The sequence below is a fragment of the Piliocolobus tephrosceles genome, chromosome 1 (assembly GCF_002776525.5).
Source record: "Piliocolobus tephrosceles isolate RC106 chromosome 1, ASM277652v3, whole genome shotgun sequence".
In the NCBI taxonomy this organism is placed as follows: domain Eukaryota; kingdom Metazoa; phylum Chordata; class Mammalia; order Primates; family Cercopithecidae; genus Piliocolobus; species Piliocolobus tephrosceles.
The window spans coordinates 219,462,744-219,481,947 of NC_045434.1; the positions used below are offsets into that span (position 1 = coordinate 219,462,744).

At 52.1% G+C, this 19,204-nt stretch overlaps 1 protein-coding gene across 1 annotated transcript in view; it reads left to right on the forward strand.

Moving 5' to 3' along the window:
- The window catches only part of MORN1 (MORN repeat containing 1), a 35,516-nt gene extending 22,460 nt beyond the window's left edge, over positions 1 to 13,056 (forward strand). The window contains exons 9-11 of the mRNA XM_026457461.2: positions 8,485 to 8,608; positions 9,595 to 9,761; positions 12,773 to 13,056. Coding sequence (XP_026313246.1) covers positions 8,485 to 8,608; positions 9,595 to 9,761; positions 12,773 to 12,789 — 308 coding nt within the window. The 3' untranslated portion in view covers positions 12,790 to 13,056. The remainder of the gene's footprint in view (positions 1 to 8,484; positions 8,609 to 9,594; positions 9,762 to 12,772) is intronic.
- The last annotated feature ends 6,148 nt before the right edge of the window (positions 13,057 to 19,204 follow it).

The following is a 19,204-nucleotide window of genomic DNA, read 5'->3' on the forward strand; positions in this document are numbered from 1 at the left end:
GTGCCCGGCCCCAAAATTGTTTTTAATTAGCTGGTCATAGTAGTGTATGCCTATGGTCCCAGCTACTTGGAAGGCCTAAATTGGGAGGGTCCCTTGAGCCCAGCAGGTTGAGGCTACAGTGAGCCCGGTGACTGCACCACTACACTCCAGCCTGGGCGACGGAGGGAGACCCTGTCTCAAAAAAAAAAGTGGGGGGAGAGAGAAAGAAGAAGAAGAAATTTTTGAAAAGTCATCTTCTTATTTTTGAGCCATGGAGTTCTTTACCGATTCTGCATACAAGCCCTTTATCAGATACATCTTTGCAAATGTTTTCTGTCCACGTATGGCTTGTCTTTTCATTTGCTTAATGCTATCTTTGGAACAGCAAAAGTTTTTAATTTTGGTGAAGTCCAATTTGTCCATTTTTTCTTTTATGGATCATAGTTGTGGTACCATATTTAAGAATTCTTTGCCTAACCCAAGTTTCACAAAGATTTTCTCATATCGTTCTAGAAGTCTTATAGTTCTAGCTCTTACATTTAGGCCTGTGATCCAGTTTGAGTTATTTTTATGGAAAAGATAAAGTTCTAAATTCATCTTTTCTTCATGGGGATGTTCAGTCATCCCAGCACAATTTGTTGAGAACACTGTCCTTTCGCCGTCAAGTTGCCTTGGCACCTTGGTTGAAAATCAGTCAGCCCTAAGAGTCAGGGTTTACGCCTGGACTCCCAGTCTGCGCCATTGATCTGTCTATCCTGATTTATCCTCAGTCTATGCCAGAACCACACTCTGGATTCTTGTCGCTTTTAGCTCGTTTTCCAGTTGGAGAGTCCTCCAGTGTTGTTTCTCCTTTTCAAAATGATCTTGACTCTGCTCGGACTTTTACATTTCCGTATGAAATTTTAAGATCAGCTTGCCAACTTCCGCAACAACGATAAAAGAAGGCTGCTGGAATGTTGAGGGGGTGCATGGAACCCCTTTGGAGAGAACGGCCAGATGAAATCTTACCAACACTGAGGCCTCCAGCTCATGAACGCAGAAGCATCTCTCCATTTAGAGTTCCTACTTTATCACCAGTGTCTTGTTACTTTCAGCACACATCTTGCACTTCTTTGTGAAATCTATTAATACATAATAATATTTTATTTATTAGATATTGAATTATAAGTATTTTATTAATTATTTCTAAACACTGATAAATGTGTTGTATTCTTTTTATGCCATCATGAGTAGAATTTTCTTAACTTCGTTTCAGAGGTTGCTAGACTACAACTGATTTTTATATATTGACCTCATTTCCTTTGACTTACTTTACTCATTTATTAGTTGTACTAGTACGCCACCTCGCCCGGCTAGTTTTTTTTTTTTTTGTATTTTTTAGTAGAGACGGCGTTTCACTGGGTTAGCCAGGATGGTCTCGATCTCCTGACCCTGTGATCTGCCCGTCTCGGTCTCCCAAAGTGCTGGGATTACAGGCTTGAGCCACTGCGCCCGGCCAGAATTTTATGTCTTTAGGCCAGGCTCACACCTGTAATCCCAACACTTTGGGAGGCCAAGACAGGTGGATCACCTGAGGTCAGGAATTCAAGACCAGCCTGGCCAACATGGCAAAACCCCATCACTACTAAAAATACAAAAACTAACTGGGCATGGTGGTGGGTTCCTATAGTTCCAGCTACTTGAGAAGCTGAGGCGGGAGAATTGCTTGAACCCAGGAGGCAGAGGTTGCAGTGAGCCGAGATCACACCACTGCACTCCAGAGCAAGACTCCATCTCAAAAAATATATATATATATAAAATAAATAGAATTTTATATAATATTTATATATAATTTTATTTGTATATATAATATATATAAATAAATATATATATATAAATTTATATATGTATATATTTTGTATATATACACAAAAGTATGTATATATTTAGCTCTTACATTTAGGACTGTGAACCATTCAGTGTTAATCTTTTTGTATGGTGTAAGGAAGGAGTCCAACTGCTGTATATTCTTTTGAATGTGAATATCTATTTGTCCCAAGATCATTTGTTAAAAAGAGTATTCTTTCCCCAATTATCTTTTTGTTTTTGTTTTTGTTTTTGTTTTTTTTTTTTAGAGAGACAGAATCTCACTATGTTGCCCAGGCTGGTCTCGAACTCCCAGGCTCAAGCGATCCTCCCACCTTAGCCTCCCAAAATGTTGGGATCACAGACGTAAGCCACCAAACCTGGCTTTTTTTCTTTCTTTCTTTCTTTTTTTTTTTTTAAATAGAGCAATGGATTATCTTGTCCTTCAGTTTGCTAAAGTTTTGTTGGGAATTTCTGCATCCCTCTTCATGAAGATGATATTGGCATGAAATTTTCTTTTCTTGTAATGTCTTTGTCTAGTTTTGCTATCAAGGTAATGCTGTCCTCATAGAATGAGTGAATTAGGAAAAATTCTCTCTTCAAGTTTCTGGAAGAATTTGTGTGCACTTGAGAAGAATGTGAATTTTGTTGCATACAATATTTTATAAATCAGGTCAGTTTTGTTGATATTATTGTTTAAGTATACTATATCCTTGCTGATTATCTGTCCGCTTGTTTTATCAGTCATTGAGAGTAGCATATTGAAATATCTGACTATGATAGATTTGCCTTGCCAGGTGCAGTGGCTCATACCTGTCATCCCAGCATTTTGGGAGGCTGAGGCGAGCAGATCACTTGAAGCCAAGAGTTTGAGACCAGCCTAGCCAACATGGTGAAACCCCACCTCTACTAAAATCTCTACTAAAAATACAAAAAGTAGGCATGGTGGTTCACATCTGTAATCCCAGCTACTTGGGAGGCTGAGGCAGGAGAATTGCTTGAACCTGGGAGGCGGGGGTTGCAGTAAGCTGAGATCACACCCATGCACTACAGCCTGGGTGACAGAGCAAGACTCTGTCTCAAAACAGACAAACAAAAGATTTGCCTATTTCTGCTTTTATTTCTCTTAATTTTTGGTTCATGTATTTTGGGGCTCTGTTATTGGGGACATATACATGTGGGATTTTTATGTGGTTTAATCAGTTGATCCCTTATCACTGTGAAATTACTTTCTTTACCTCTAGTTAACTGTCTTTACTCTTACATCTACTTTCTGTGATGTTAATATGGTCACTTTTTATTTCTTTTGACTAGCAATAGCATGATGTAGCTGTATCCATTCTTTTACTTTTAGCCTGTTTATGTTTTTTAAGTATTCTTTTTGTAGGCAGCATATAGTCGTCTTGCTTTTTTATCCAATCTGACAATCTCTGCCTTTTAACTGAACTGTTTATACCATTCACATTTAATAGGTTATTGACACAGTAAGATTAAATTTACCATTTTACTATTTTTTAATTTGCTCCAGCTGTTTATTTCCTCTCTATATCTATTTTTATCTTTTTTGAACTGGGCATTTTTTATGATTCCATTTTATCTTCTCTGATTTTTTTTTTTTTTTCCCGAGACAAGGTCTCACTCTGTCACCCAGGCAGAAGTGCAGTGGTGAAATCATAGCTCACTGCAGCCTCGAGCTCCTGGGCTCAAGTGATCCTCCTGCCTCAGCCTCCTGAGTAGCTGGGACTGCAGGTGCACACCACCACGCCTGGCTAATTAAAAAAAAATTTTTTTCTTGTAGAGTGAGGTATCACTCTGTTGCCCAAGCTGCTCTTAAACTCCTGGTCTCAAGCAATCCACCCACCTGGGCTGGGATTACAGGTGTGAGCCACCGCGCCTGGCCCTCTGTTAAGGGCTAATTATAACTCTTTGCTTCGTTATTTGAGGGATTACTTTAGGGTTTACAATTCATGAAGTGAAAGTGGACCATCATGAAGGGATTGGAGGAGGAGGAAGAGGAAGGGTTGGTCTTGCTGTGTCGGGGTAGCAGAGGTACATCTTGACTTACCAGTTACTTTCTTTCTTTTTTATTTTATTATTTTCTCCTGGCAAACTGTGACAGTTATTTTCAAGAGCTATAATACTACTTCACGTGTAAGAACTGTACAATTGTATACGTTTTTTGCCACTCCCAATTTTTATGCAATTGTTTTCATACATTTTATGTTCATATATGTAATAAAATTAATAATACATTGTTATTTTTATTTAAATGACCACTTAGGTTTTAATGTATGCTTAATAAACAGTAAGCAGTCTCTTCTGTTGACCCACATTGCTGTGGCTTCTGGTTCTTCTTGCTTCTTCCTGTGGGTCCATATTTCCATCTGCTCTCATTTTCCTCTGTCTGAAGGACTTAATCTTTCACATTTCTTGTAGTACAGGTTTGCTAGTAATGAATTATTTCCGCTTTTGTATGTCTGAAAACATCTTGATTTTAGTTTCTTTCTTTTTTTTTTTTTTTTTTGACGGGGCGGAGTCTTGCTCTGCTGCCCAGGCTGGAGTGCAGTGGCACCATCTCAGCTCACTACAACCTCTGCCTCCCAGGTTCAAGCAATTCTCCTGCCTCAGCCTCCCGACTAGCTGGGATGACAGGCACCCACCACCACACCTGGCTGATTTGTTTTGTATTTTTAGTAGAGACAGGATTTCGCCATGTAGGCCAGGCTGGTCTCAAACTCCTGACCTCAGTTGTTTTCATTAAATTTGGAAAACTTTCAACCATTATTTCTTCCAGTAGTTTTTCTGGCACAGCCTCTCCCATGTGTTACCCATGATTAGGCTACTTGAGGTTGTCCCACTGTTCGCTGGTTCCCTTCCTTTCTTCCTTCTTGTTTTTTCTTTCTTACTCTTTTTTCCCTCGATGGTTCAGTTGGGATGGCTGCTACAGCTGTACAGTTGAACAACACAGGTTTGAACTGTGGGATCCACTCATACACAGGTTTTCCTCTGCCTCGGCCACCCCCAAAACAGCAAGACCAACCCCTCTTCTTCCTCCTCCTCCTCAGTCTATTCAGTGTGAAGACAAGGATGATCTTTATGATAATCCACTTCCACTTAATAAATAGTAAATATGTTTTTTGTTTTTTGGGGTTTTTGAGATGTCTCACTCTGTTGCCCAGGCTGGAGTGCAGTGGCATGATCTCGGCTCATTGCAACCTCCACCTCCTGAGTTCAAGCGATTCTCCTGCCTCAGCCTCCCGAGTAGCTGGGATTACAGGCGCGTGCCACCACGCCCAGCTAATATTTGTATATTTAGTAGAGATGGAGTTTCACCATATTGGACAGGCTGGTCTCAAACTCCTGACCTCGTGATCCGCCTGCCTCAGCCTCCCAGGGTGCTGGGATTACAGGCGTGAGCCACTGCGCCCGGCCTTGTTTTCTTTTACTATGATTTTCTTTCTTCTAGCTTACTTTATTGTAAGAATACAGTATTTAATAGATACAACATACAAAATAGGTGTTAATCAACAGTTTCTGTTATCAACAAGGCTTTTGGTCAACAGTATGCTATTAGAGTTAAGTCATGGGAAAGTCAGAATCGACATGTGGATTTTCAGCCGCATGGAGGGTCAGCCGCCGGCATCCCCATGTTGGCCCAGGGTCAACCGCATTTCCAGGTTCATAAATCTTTTCTTCTGCAATGTTTAACCTGTTGTGAGCAACAGCATATTTTTTTTATCTCATACATTATAGTTTTCATCACCAGAAGTTTGACATCGTTCTTTTTTCTTATTGATTGATTGATTGATTGATTGATTGATTGATTGATGGAGACAGAGTCTCGCTCTGTCGCCCAGGCTGGAGTCCAGTGGTGCTATCTCGGCTCACTGCAACCTCCACCTCCCAGGTTCAAATGATTCTCCCACTTCAGCCTCCCAAGTAGCTGGGATGACAGACACGTGCCACCACGCCCAGCTAATTTTTTGTATTTTTAGTAGAGACGGGGTTTCACCATGTTGGCCAGGCTGGTCTCAAACTCCTGACCTCAGGTGATCTGCCCGCCTCAGCCTCCCAAAGTGCTGGGATTCCAGGTGCGAGCCACCGTGCCCGGCTCTTTGTTCTTTTTTATATCTTCTGTGTCTCTATTTAACTTTGGAACATGGAATACAGTTGTGATCACCATGCTTGAATGTCCTTTACTGCTGATTCTAACATCCATGTCGGTTTTGGACGGTTTCAGTCAATGTATTTTTCTCCTTGTTATGGGCCATACTTTCCTGCATTCTTTGCATGCCTCGTAATCTTTGATTGGATGCCAGACATTGTAAATTTTACCTTGTGGGGTGCTGGATATTTTTGTATTCTTGTCAATATTCTTGAGCTTCGTTCTGGGGCACCGTTCAGTGACTTGGAGACAGTTAAGTCCTCCTGGGTCTTGTGTTTATGATTTGTTGGGCAGGTCTGCTGCAGACCTGTCTGCCTCACACCAGTGGTTCCCCATGACTGTAGCAAGAACCTTCTGAGAGCTTGTCCCAGCTTCCTGTGACTTCTGAGTTTTTCCAGCCTGGCCGATGAGAACAGGCACCATGCCCAGTCCTGTGTGAGGCCCAGGTCCTGGTCCCTCTTAATTCTTCAGGTGGTTCTTCCCCAGCCTTGTGGAGTTTCGTCCCCGGGGTGCTGACTGGTGCTCCGCTGAGTACTCCAGGGCCTCCTGCAGGCTGCGGGGTCCTCCCTCTACTCAGGGTCCTCTCTGTCCTCTTCGCTGCTCTGCCTTTTGAACTTTAAAACTCTGACTGTGTGCCTTGTTCCCCAGATTCTCTGCTCATTTTTCTCAACTGAGGGGTTTGTTGGGCTCTGCCTCAGTTTCCTCTGTCTGCAGCTCATCCTGCACGTTCTCTTAAGGCAGTGGCCACACCGTTTGTTTCCTTCTTTGAAGAATCTGTCCCGAGTTGCCTGGTGTCCGGGATCCTGGTGATCATTTTCATCGCACTTTGTCGGCGTTCTTGGTGGTTTGAACTGGGGTGTCCATCCATCCCAGTCACTCCGTCCCCATACAGAAGTCCAGCAGGCTACGCTGGTGTTTTTACATTTCACATCTTTGCTTTCTCAGTCACGTCTCCTGCGCCAGATCTTAGGCTGGGTTCCTGTTGACCTTTCCTTCTCCATGGGACCTTGACCTCGGAGTCCACATGACCAGGCCCTGGACCTGTGCCTCGTGCTGGGGGGCAGGGTGTGACACTTCATCTGTGATGATCAGGGACAGCCCTAGGCTCTGAGGCGACCCTCCACCGCCACCCCAAGTGGGAGCCCGCTGGGTCCTGCTTTATCCGAATGGCCCATGTTCGCTGAAGTCCAGTCACTTCCCACCTGGGAACCCATCCCAAAGCTTGGCGTCCACTCTGGGGCCCTGAACTGGTCTCCTTCCTCTTCTTTTGTTTCTTTTTTTTTCTTTCTTTCTTTCTCTCTCTTTTTTTTTTTTTTTTTTTGAGACGAAGTCTCTCTCTGTCGCCCTGGCTGGAGTGCAGTGGCATGATCCCGGCTCACTGCAGCCTCCGCCTCCTGGGTTCAAGTGATTCTCCTGCCTCAGCCTCCCAAGGAGCTGGGATGATTACAGGTGTCTGCCAACACCCTTGACTAATTTTTGTATTTTTAGTAGAGACAGGTTTCACCATGTTGGCCAGGCTGGTCTCAAACTCCTGACCTCAAGTGATCCTCCCAAAGTGCTGGAATTACAAGTGTGAGCCACCGCACCTGGCCTCCTTCCTCTTCTTCTTTGCTCCTCTCGGCACAGCCATCTTGCCTCCACCCACGGTGCCCAAGCCACTCCTCCCTGCTATCCAGCTCCCACGTGGGGTCTTCTGAGTGGCTGAACACCCAACTCCGCCACCTCCACCTGCCCAGCAGGGCCCAGAGCATCTGTACTCAGCAACTCAGACGGACAGTGGTGTCCACTCCTTGGGCATAGTCCTCTGGGGGCCACCTGCAGCCTGAGGTTCCCAGGAGCACTGGGGTGCAGGATGGAGCAGCTGACTCAGCAGACACTTGGTGGGCACCGGCTGTGTGCCAGGCCCTGTGCTGGGTACCTTGGTGGAGGGACCATCCCTCCCGGGTCAGGGTGGGAGATGGGCATGGAGGGCCTGCTATCCACCAGGGGGATGAGGACCACGTTGGAGGCCCCGGGAGCTTGTGAGTGCCAGTGCCACCCCACGCCCCTGACCAGCCCAGGGCCTGGGTGTACCTGGGGTGAACCCCTGAGGCTGGGTGGCAAGGAGACACCTTCTGATAGTGTGCCGCCCCCAGGCTCGGGCAGAGCTGGAGCCAGCGATCCCCGAGGCCCAGAGCTGGAGATTCAGGATCCAGGACCTGAGGCAAGGGGCCCAGGGGTGTTGGGGTGAGTGTGGCCAGCACCAGAGATCCCAGGGCCGGGAAACTTCTGCAGGGCATGGGAGAGGAGCAGAGAGGCCACGGAGGGCAGGCGGGGTTCTCAGCCCCCCGGGGTCACGGCTGCCAGCAAATATGGCCCCGCTGAGTTGTAAACACAGTGTCCCAGAGGCCTGCCCTGGGCCCCTGCCCACAGCAGAGTCTTGGTGAGCCCTGTGCCCGCGCATCCTGCTCCTGGGTGCCTGTGAGTGTTCACTGCCTGCTTCTCTCTCCTGGAAGCCGAGAGTGGCCGGGTCCTGCAGATCTCAGCGGGCGTCAGATACGTGCAGCTGTCGGCCTATTCTGAGGTCAGCTTTTTCAAAGTGGACAGAGACAACCAAGAGACACTCATCCAGACCCCATTGTGAGTACGTGTGACACCAATGAGTTAGTTTTGAGTTTGTTTTGAGTTCATTTAAATCACATTAATTCCTTGTCCTTTTTTCCCTGGAGACCTGGGCTAAGTCCTGGTTATGACAAATGAAATATTCGATATCTGTTCTAAGGAAACAGCTCCCTTGAATTTCAGTATCTGACCCTTTGCTGTGGTTCCCTCTTGCCTTCTGAGACCGCAAGCCCCTGGTCAGAGCCCCCAGTCTTCCCCAGCAATCGGCCCCGAAGCCTCTGGGCCTGGGTCCATATCTGGAGGGGAGACGTCAGGACTCCGGCCCCCGGGTGCTCCTGGGAGAAGGGTCGGCTGCAGAGATGCTCAGGCCTCTCTTGATGCAGCCAGGAGGGGAACAGCCCTTACCAGCCAGGCCTAGTTGGGCGCCACTCCCATGCACACATCACCAGGCCTCCCAGGAACACGCCGGACCAGGCCAGTGTGTGCACGAACCCACATGCAAACAGAGGCCTGAGCTGCAGGACTCCAGGAAGGGGCCTCACTCCAAGCCCCTCCACGTGACAGTCCACGCATTTTCCCATTCAAGGCAGAACGTAGCAGCGCCCCAGGCGAGCAGGCCTGAGTGTGCCGCCACAGCTCTGACACTCCCTTTTCCCACCAGCACTTGTCCAGGGTTAAGGACAGTCTGACATTTGCGGTAAACTTGTACCCACTGTGAAAGTCGGAACGCACCCAAGAGGTGATGCTGCTGGGGTTGTCATAAAGAATAATGGGGGTGGCAGGCAGCTCTTCCTTCAAGCTGAGACCTGCTATCTGGCTAGGCCTTTTTCTCTCTGGGCCTCTGTTGATCCCATCCCAGCAGGAGGCCTCCCAGACAGGCTGAGTTGCACTCCCTGGACTCGGTGTAGGCAAGTCCCAGGGTCCAGGGCACGGACCACGCTGTCTGCCTGCACCCTAGCTTGGTGTGGGGTGAGCAGAGCCAAGCTGCCCCCATTCCTTTGCAGCGGGTTCGAATGCATCCCGTATCCTGTGTCCAGCCCCGCAGCTGGGGTGCCGGGGCCCAGAGCCGCCAAGAGAGGTGCAGAAGCCGACGTGCCCCTGCCCAGGAGAGACTTGGAGCTGGATTTGGGTGCCCTCCGTGGCCAGGAGGACACCCCCGGTGGCCTGCTTGGTAAGTAGAGCTCACAAACCAGTTGGGGCTGGGTGGGCCCAGGTCCAGCAGTCAAGGGAATGTGCCGTCATGGGGACCCAGAACCAGGCCAGAGCAGGCGCAAGCCGTGCCCAGGGTCAGTCATCACGTGTGGGTGAAAGGAGGCAGGGCCAAGCAGCCCACATCCCAGACAAGCAGTCCCGGGTGGCTGCGGAGGCTCAAGCCGATTGTTGTCTCCCCTGAGCCTGGCAGGGGCTCAGCCTCATAGGGTCCTCAGGGCAGAGTTTCTGGGTCTACCTGGCTGAGGGCGGCAGACTCACCCAGGCCTCGAGGCCAGTGGCCAGCCTGGACACGCCCCAGCCACTCCTGCCACCTGGTAGCCCCCACAGTGGCCGCTGGCCGCGGCTCTGAGGGGCCGCGGCGCCAACCGCTCTCTCAAGGTCTGGGTTTCCTGCTGCTCCACTTCTGCACGGGTGGCCTCACATTTCCGCGTGGAGATGAGGCCTAGGTGCTCCGACAGAGCCCCCCAGCCCCCAGCTCTGCCCCCCAGGCTGGGGCCAGTGAGAACTGCCCTTCTATAGAATGTGTGGCCTAGACTTCGCATGGATCATTCCAGAGTTACTCATGGAGTGGAGTCAAAGCTTAATCCCTCCCATGCAGCGCAGTGTGCCTGTCACCCTCCTGTGCAGCGTGATGTGCCCATCAAACCCTCCCGTGCAGTGAGGTTTGCACATCAAACCCTCCCATGCAGTGAGGTGTGCGCGTCAAACCCTCCCGTGCAGCGCAGCATGCACGTCAAACCCTCCCGTGCAGCACAGCGTGTGCCTCAAACCCTCCCGTGCAGCACAGCGTGTGCCTCAAACCCTCCCATGCAGCACGGCGTGCGCCTCAAACCCTCCCGTGCAGCGTGGCGTGTGCCTCGAACCCTCCCGTGCAGCGGGCGGTGTGTGCATCACACTGTCCCGTGCAGCGCACTGTGCACATCAAACCCTCCTGTACAGCACGGTGTGTGCCCAAACCCTCCCGTGCAGCATGATGTGCCCATCAAACCCTCCCATGCAGTGTGGTGTGTGCGTCAAACCCTCCCGTGCAGTGCAGCGTGTGTCTCAAACCCTCCTGTGCAGCGCGGTGTGCGCATCAAACCCTCTTGTGCAGTGCAATGTGCGTGTCCCATGCAGCACAGTATGCATGTCAAACCCTCCCGTGCAGCGCAGTGTGCGCATCAAACCCTCCCATGCAGCGCGGCGTGTGCCTCAAACCCAAACCCTCCCGTGCAGCGTGGTGTGTGCGTCAAACCCTCCCGTGCAGCAAGCAGTGTGCACATCAAATCCTCCCGTGCAGTGCAATGTGCGTGTCCCATGCAGCACAGTATGTACGTCAAACCCTCCCGTGCAGCGCAGTGTGCGCATCAAACCCTCCCATACAGCACGGTGTGCACGTCAAACCCTCCCATGCAGTGCGGTGTGCGCATCAAACCATCCCATGCAGCGCACTGTGCACATCAAACCCTACCGTACAGCGCGGTGTGTGCGTCAAGCCCTCCTGTGCAGTGAGCGGTGTGCACGTCAAACCCTCCCTTGCAGTGAACCATGTGCACGTCAAACCCTCCCATGCAGTGCAGTGTGCGCGTCAAACCCTCCTGTGCAGCACGGTGTGCGTGTCCCATGCAGCGAGCGGTGTGCACATCAAACCCTCCCATGCAGCGAGCGGTGTGCACATCAAACCCTCCAATGCAGCGAGCGGTGTGCACGTCAAACCCTCCCATGCAGTGAGCGGTGTGCACATCAAACCCTCCTGTGCAGCACAGTGTGCATCTCAGTGCCAGAGTGAGGGAACAGTCTTGACAGCATTGGGAGGCCCTGGGGTGCTGCCAGCCACCAGGTCCTTCTTGCCACAGCCCTGCACCCCAAGGCTCGGTAAATGGAGGTCGGGCGTGGGGGTCCCCACTGTACAAATGCCTGGCACTTTGAGTTTGGGGGCCTTTGAAGAGGGCCCAGCTGACAGCTGAGGTCCCCGGCCCCACAGCTGGGATCTGAGCCTGGGGTGCTGCTTGGGGAGAACACAGGCCACAGGTTCCTGGGTCGAGGAGCACAGGGCAGATCTGAGAGGCTGTGGTGAGCCCAGATCCACAACTTAGCGGGGGTGGGCTGTGTGCCACCACCTTCTGCTTGCAGGTAAATGTCCCAGGTTTGATGAGATGCCCCGAATCACCCCCAAATGCGCCTCATATGCCAGCCCTTGTCACCTGCCTTGGCCGATGCGAGCTCAGTCCCTGCCATGTCTCTGCCCGGCCCTGCCCACCACACACAGCCCCAAGTCCCCTGGGGGCTGTCTCCAGGATTTGCACAGATGGCACCACCACTGCCTCCCCAAATTCCGAGGCCTCTCCACTCTAGACCTGAGCCCCACCTGCCGCCCCTGAGTCCTCACAGTCCCCTGACCCGGCTGTCCCACTCTGGGGAGCCCCAACTCCGACCCTCAAGGCCCCTGGGGCGGGCAGGCAGGGTCAGCCCCTCCCAAGCCAGAGTCTGGTGAGCCTTGGTCTGGACCGCCTTTCCTGTCCCTTAAGCCAGCCTAGCAGGCCCTAAAGCCTCGCTCACATCTTCCTGTCCAGGTGTGCCTGTCCTAAGGGTGCCCCAGACCTCAGCGCGGCCAGCCACACCACCTCGTGAGCTCAGCTCAGCTCCGGGCTCTCCTGCAGTGAGACAGGGCTGAGGGGTGTGGTTGGCAGGCTGTGCCTGCACCCTCCCTCCCGGGCACTGTGTGGCCTGTGACCCTCCTGGTCACTGTCTGCAGCAGCCCCTCTCAGCAGCCAGCACTCCTGGCCGGTCACTTGGCCCCAAGTTCTCCCTGAGGATCCGTGACTCACACAGCTGAAGTGGGAGGAAGCAGCAGCGAAATGGCCCTTGCCGTCCTGGGAAGAGCCTCTGCCACCAGGGCCACCTTCCACGCCTGTGCCCCTGCCCCCGGAAACCTCGCCCAGCTGGTGGCCAGAGCCCCAGAGCCTCAGAGCCTCGGGGGTCTGCTTGTAGGGAGCTCATTCTTCTAGGATCAGATGAGGCTCCATCAAACAGCAGCTGTGAGCCGAGCAGCAAGCCCGGCGTCATTCTTCATATAAAAGAGCATGCAGGCATCCCAGGTGGGACAGCAGGGCCCAGCGCCTCCACAGGAGGCCAAGGCGGCCAAGCCTCAGGCCAGCAGGGCCACGGGGGGTCCAGCCCGCGCCCCCTCGTCTGCCTCCACCTCAGTTTATAGAAGCAGTTTTATGCCGCATAGGTGAAATAGTTCTCATATTTCTGCATAAAAATACTTACTGGGCGCCACGCCTTCTACTTGGAGAGATTTTCGGAGCCAAGGTCTCGATTGAAACCAGCCTTGTGCCTGCATCGCACCCTACCCTGCGCGGGCCCCTGCACCAGCCCCACTGCCTGGGTCTGGGGGCCTCCCCCAACTCTCAGCCCGGCCCAGGCTATTTCTGGTTTGACGATGACGTGAGTGTCCAGCCATAAATTATCCAGCACAAAAGAAATGTCCCTTGGGAAACCTAGAGGTACATGCTTTTGTTTTTGTAAGACCTGCTGGGGCTTGAACCCCAGACCTTTGGAGTTTGGTGCCAAGCTCTGCCTAGGCCTCATGGGTGCATCCAAGACCAACCCTGGGAGGCTGGGCTGCTGCTTTCACACTGATGTGAAACTAAACCTCTCTGTGCCTCAGTTTCCTCATCTATAAAGGGAGGGTAACAGCAGTGTCCACCCCAAGGACGGATGACTGAGTAACATGCTGGCCTCCACCCCGACCCGTGCAGGGGCACCCTGGAGGGGAGGAGCCTGGCCTGGGGTCTGGTGCAGTCAAGTCCATGCTGAGAAGAGGAGGGGGAGGCCAGAGTCAGGGAGGGGCACTCCAGTAGGCTCCTACTTCCTTTCCGTCACCCAGGCTGGAGTGCAATGGTGTGATCTCAGCTCACTGCAGCCTCCACCTCCCAGGCTCAGGCGATCCTCCCAGCTCAGCCTCCAGAGTAGCTGGGACCACAGGCACAAGCCGCCATGCCTGGCTAATATTTTGTATTTTTTTTGTAGAGACAGGGCCTCACCATGTTGCCCAGGCTGGTCTCAAACTCCTGAGTCCAAGCAATCCTCACGCCTCAGCCTCCCAAAGTGCTGGGATTACAGGCTGCTTTTACTTTCCTTTTCTTAAAACTGGGTAACTCCCTCACGGGAAGGGGCTGGTGGGCATGTTTCCCCGGGGCACCATCGGCAGGTCCTTGCTTTGTCTGTCTCCTGTCTCAACGACTGGGCCAAGGACCCAGCAGGACTAACCCTAGCACCACACCCGACTAATGTTTGTATTTTTAGTAGAGATGGGGTTTTGCCACGTTGGCCAGGATGGTCTCAAACTCCTGACCTTATGTGACCTGCTCGCCTCGGCCCCTCAAAGTGCTGGGATCACAGGCATGAGCCACCATCCCGGCCTCTTTAGTCTTTATCTTCCCTTCTTTATGTAATCCATAATCCCATTTAGGACTGATTGATTGGGCTTGCTGCTTCCAAACCCCTTCATTCCATGCAGCCGTTGACACAAACTTTTCTTTCCAATTCCCATCTCCCGTTGAAAGTCTGCCCCCAACATGTGGCCTTCACAGCACCCTAGGACATGGTGGGGACCTGCCTGCCCCAGGACAGCAGGGTGCTGGGCAGAGGGCCCCACTCAGTACCTGGAGCCCAACCAGGCCCCCACCGCAGCCCTCAGGCCCTAGGGGATTGGGGACGCTGGCCAGGAGCCCTGCAGAGGAAGCGGAGTTATTTCGAAGTTTCAATTCCAGCCGGGACAGCATTCATCCCCAAGTAGGAGAAAACTAAAATAATGATGGCTTAGACAAGGGTAGTCCTGGCCGGGAGGCCTGGAGGTATCAGCCCCACTGTGTCAGGAACGCAGCTCTGTCTACCTAGGCCCACCAGCGTCACCCCGAGGTCTGAGGCAGCTCCCAGAGCCCCCTCCCTCAGTCAGCAACGCCTGCTCAGGCCGGAAAGGGTGGGCCAATTCCAGACAGGCCCAGGCCCAGCCGCATGGAGGCCCTAGAATCAAGGAAGACCTCACAACCAGCCAGCGGGGACCAGGGGCTGGCTTTAGCCATCGTCCTGAAAGAAAACAAAAGGGTGCCGTTCCGAGGCTGTCTCGTGTATCCACGGAAAATACACCAGGAATCATTTCCTTGTAAGCGTGAACTTCACATTCTCAAAAAAAACAAACCAAAGTCCGTTGCTCACACGCGTTCCTGGCCCGGTCGCAGCGCTGCTTGCTTGGCTCCCAGACGGGCATCCTTCCCTCTGGCCAGACCCTTGCCAAGGGGTGGGCCCCGTTGAAGCCTCTGGCCTGGCCTGCAGTGCGTCCTGGGGCCGCATGCAGCTGTGCTGGTCCCAGCCTCAAGTTTCCGTCTCTGTGCTTACCTGGGAGAGGGCCGGGGACCATGGGACGCAGGATGCCCAGTGAGACCCCTGCCCCGTGGCTGCAGAGACGGCACCTGTGGAAAGTGCCCACCCAAGCAGGATCTCCCACCCGGACGGCCACTTATGTGCAGGGCAGAGACGTCAGGCCAGAGACCTTCAGGCCAGAAGATAATCCAACATGAGGCCTGAAAGAAAGTTGGGCCAGAAAATCTCCAGGGTACCTGCCTGCCGAAGTCCGTTCCGAGGACTCTCCTGAGCCAGTGGCTGAGACACATGCATCCATGGCGGAAGCTCCAGGTCTGGGCAACCCTCTCCCCGCAGTCACAGACCACACACACTAGGAACAGCTGCCTGCAACAAAGCCCGGCCACAGCCAGAGAGCAGGATGGCTCTCGCCAGGCCCCTTGGGTCGCTCCCCGCCGCTGACCCCCTGCTGTGTGGCACAGGCTTCCCCAAGGCCCCGCCACTTTGGCTTCCTCCTGGCAGGCCACGTGCTTACGATGAGACATGGCTGCTTTTAGCAAACAACACTAGGGTGACTTCAGTCCATCCAAGATGACTTCTCACATCAGAGCTCAAGAGGGAGAGGTGAGCTCCCTCCCCAGCCACTGGGGACCCCAGTTCCTGTTACCTGTTCTGCCACTGTCATCTTTCTGCACCACCTCATGGTCCTGGATGGCTGCACAGGCTCTAACCATGATGCCCCTATTCCAGCTAGCAGAAAGGGGGAAGCATAAGTGGCAAGGAGAAGGGCCCTCCGCTTCTTTGTTTTTAAAATTGCTCTGTGGGCCGGGCGCGGTGGCTCAAGCCTGTAATCCTAGCACTTTGGGAGGCCGAGACGGACGAATCATGAGGTCAGGAGATCCAGACCATCCTGGCTAACATGGTGAAACCCCGTCTCTACTAAAAAATACAAAAAACTAGCTGGGCGCGGTGGCGGGCGCCTGTAGTCCCAGCTACTCAGGAGGCTGAGGCAGGAGAATGGGGTGAACCCGGGAGGCGGAGCTTGCAGTGAGCTGAGATCCGGCCACTGCACTCCAGCCCGGGCGACAGAGCAAGACTCCGTCTCAAAAAAAATAATAAAATAAAATAAAATAAAAATAAAATTGCTCTGTGCATTTATTGTTAGCTATTATTAATGCAGAACGAGGGGACAAAAAGCTCACAAACACCCTACACAGTTTCACAAGACACATTGCAGGGAAAAAGTGTCTTTTTCCTGAGATGGATCAACAGTATGCTAGGGTCTTGGTGGATGCATTCATGGGGGAGGTGGACCTCTAATTCCTGGTGGAGGGGGCCTCATTCCTGGAGGGGGCATGCCTTCCGGCGTCCCTCAAGCAGGGGGAAGCCCAACTGGTGGGCCTGTGGATGGCCTCATGCCAGGTTCAGAAGCACCACGTTTTAACTGTGGACATCAGATTGGTGGAACGGCAATCATGACTGTGGGCCAGAGGAGCAAGATGCTGCTGCACATGGACCACAGAATGAGACACAGCCTACAAGATGGCGGCGTCTTCACTGGCGCCTTTAAGGCTTTTGATAAGCGTGTGAATTTGACCCCTGTGATTGTGAGAGTTCAGAAAGATGAAACCAACGAATGCGAAGCAACCAGAACGTGAAGAAAAGCGGGGTTAGGACCCTCCCCTTCTAAAGAAGCTTCCTGGAGGCACCACCCTCACTGCCATTGCTCAGAACTTGGCTACACGGCCCAGCCACACCGGGCCACACAGCCAGACTAGGCCACACAGAGACAAGAAGCGCAATGTGCTGGCAAAGACTCTGTTACCAGAGGAGAACGGGAGAATGGCTGTCTTGGCCAAATGGCTCGTCACGAATGTACCCTGCTGGGTCCCCACAGGTGCACCAACCGACTTGAGAGTCCTGGAGAGGGCTGGCAGGCAAGGACCTAAGTCTCCAGTCAGCCCTGCAGGAGGAGCCCAGGGACCCTCACTTGCATCTCTGGTAAGGAATTGGGTGGGGTGCCCTGCTATGACCCTGAAACAGCCTTTAGTCTCACCCTCCATCTCCACAAGACTCTAAGCCTGCTGCTTTTGCAGTGAAAGCCCAGGGCTAGGGGTGAGTGTGTGGGGAGCGTGGGAGACGGGCGCTGACCCGGCCACCCTGGGCAGCTGTGCTCAAGCAGCACCCCCGCCAGTCCCAGCTGGACTTTGCCTGGCAGGACACCCGACAGGCCTCACTGTGGCCTCTGCCCCGGGGGTTGTGCGTGGGGAGCTGGGTCGGCCCGACCAGTGGGATGTGCTGCCTCCCTGTGCTGCTCCACCTGCCACAAACACAAACTGGAATGTTCTCAGCCACCTCCAGACTTCACAGCCTTTGGGCTTTGGGGCACAGAGGTCGGGCTGCCCTGGGGAGAGGAGGGAGAGAAGGAGAGCTTTGAGAAAGCACGGACATGAGTCAGACCTGAAATCAAGCCAAGCCAAGCCAAGCCAAGCCAAGCCGCCTCACGTTTTAAAGCAATGGCCAATGTCTCAGCATGTTCTGCAGCTCAGGGCGACAGCCAGGGGCCGGTAAACACCTGCCATAGATGCCCAGCACACCTGTCACCTGCTGCCCCTGAGATCTCTGGACTGAAGGAAACAGAAGGCCCCGGAAGGCACCTCCTGCTGGGTCAAGGCCACTGGGGTCTCCCAGGAGCACCTCCAGCCCCGCCCCTCATGCCCATGTTGTGGGGAGCACAGGCCTCGCTCCACTGTCTGTGGAGGCGGCTGGAAATTCAGCCCAGCCGTGCCCACCCCAGGGACAGGCATCCCGGGAGCTCACACTCACCCCCAACAAACCGACGTGAACTCGGGGTCCCAGGCATCTTTCCTCCCACACCCGACAGCAAACCTGCCTTTCACTCATAGAAATAAGTCGACAAAGAGGGCAAATCCTTTCTCTTTCTGGAGGCCTAATGTCAGTGATACATAATTGCACATCACAGTATTTTATTATTTTGTTGATATGAAATGTTTCAGTTGTTTAGTTGTTTTTAACTTTCAAATAAGGATTTGCATTTTGTTGAGAAGAAAAGACGATTTCCAAGGCGTGGACTATTGCCAGATACTCTAAACCCTATTTTGGTTAAATTACAGCACCCAGATTTTCGTAACAAAGCACATTGATTTTATATTCAAAGGATTTTTATATTTAGTCTCTTAACCTTTTGTAATTCCCACCCACAGCTTGCAGCGCAGAACCCTTCTGTGTCCCTTGTTGTCAGTGGGGTGTCTGCCTGGGCCCCGTAATTTGGGCCATTGAGTGGGAGTGCAGGTGCTGCCCATGGCGGGTGGACACGGTCAGGCCGGCTGGGCCCCAGTGCCTCAGACAATCCCCTGTGAATTGGATTTGGGAACGTAGAGAGGCCGCAGGCATGAGAGGACGTCAGGTTGCTTTTCTTTTCTTCTTCTATTTTTTTTTTTTTTTTTTGGTTTAATGCACAAAACCCTCCCAGTGAATATTTTCAACAGATCTGAGTGGTTTCTCTTTTTCCTGTGTTGGACAAATGGTTTTGAGTATTCATCAGATGGGATCTATGAAGAATCAATCATTATTGTAAGATGATGTTAAAAATCAAGGTGCCCTCTGCCACTAATTCAGTCTTGCCAGTAAAAGTGTCTGAATGTGCAGCAGAGAATTTCAGGAAATTTCATTGCCTCGTGGGGTGATAACAGCTTTAAATATTAATTGTCTATGGTTAATTATGGCAGAGTAGCATGAAAGAGCCATATTTTTAAAGGAATGTTTGTGCTATAAATTCTTTTTCTAGGAATCACATCATATAGAGGGACTGTCCCAGAAAAATACAGTATAAAAAGATATCATGTTGCTTCCAATGCCAGAACAGTGGATGAAAATGGAAATGAACTCAGACTTTGGGGTGTGCGTCTGTCTAAAACTAAGCAGGGATGTTGGAGGGGGCAAGGTTAATTCTCTGCCTTCAGGCAGGCGTGTGGGTGCCGAGGGGCTCTGTGGCTGGCAGGAGGGTGGAGCACCCCTCCCTTGGGGTTAAGCAGC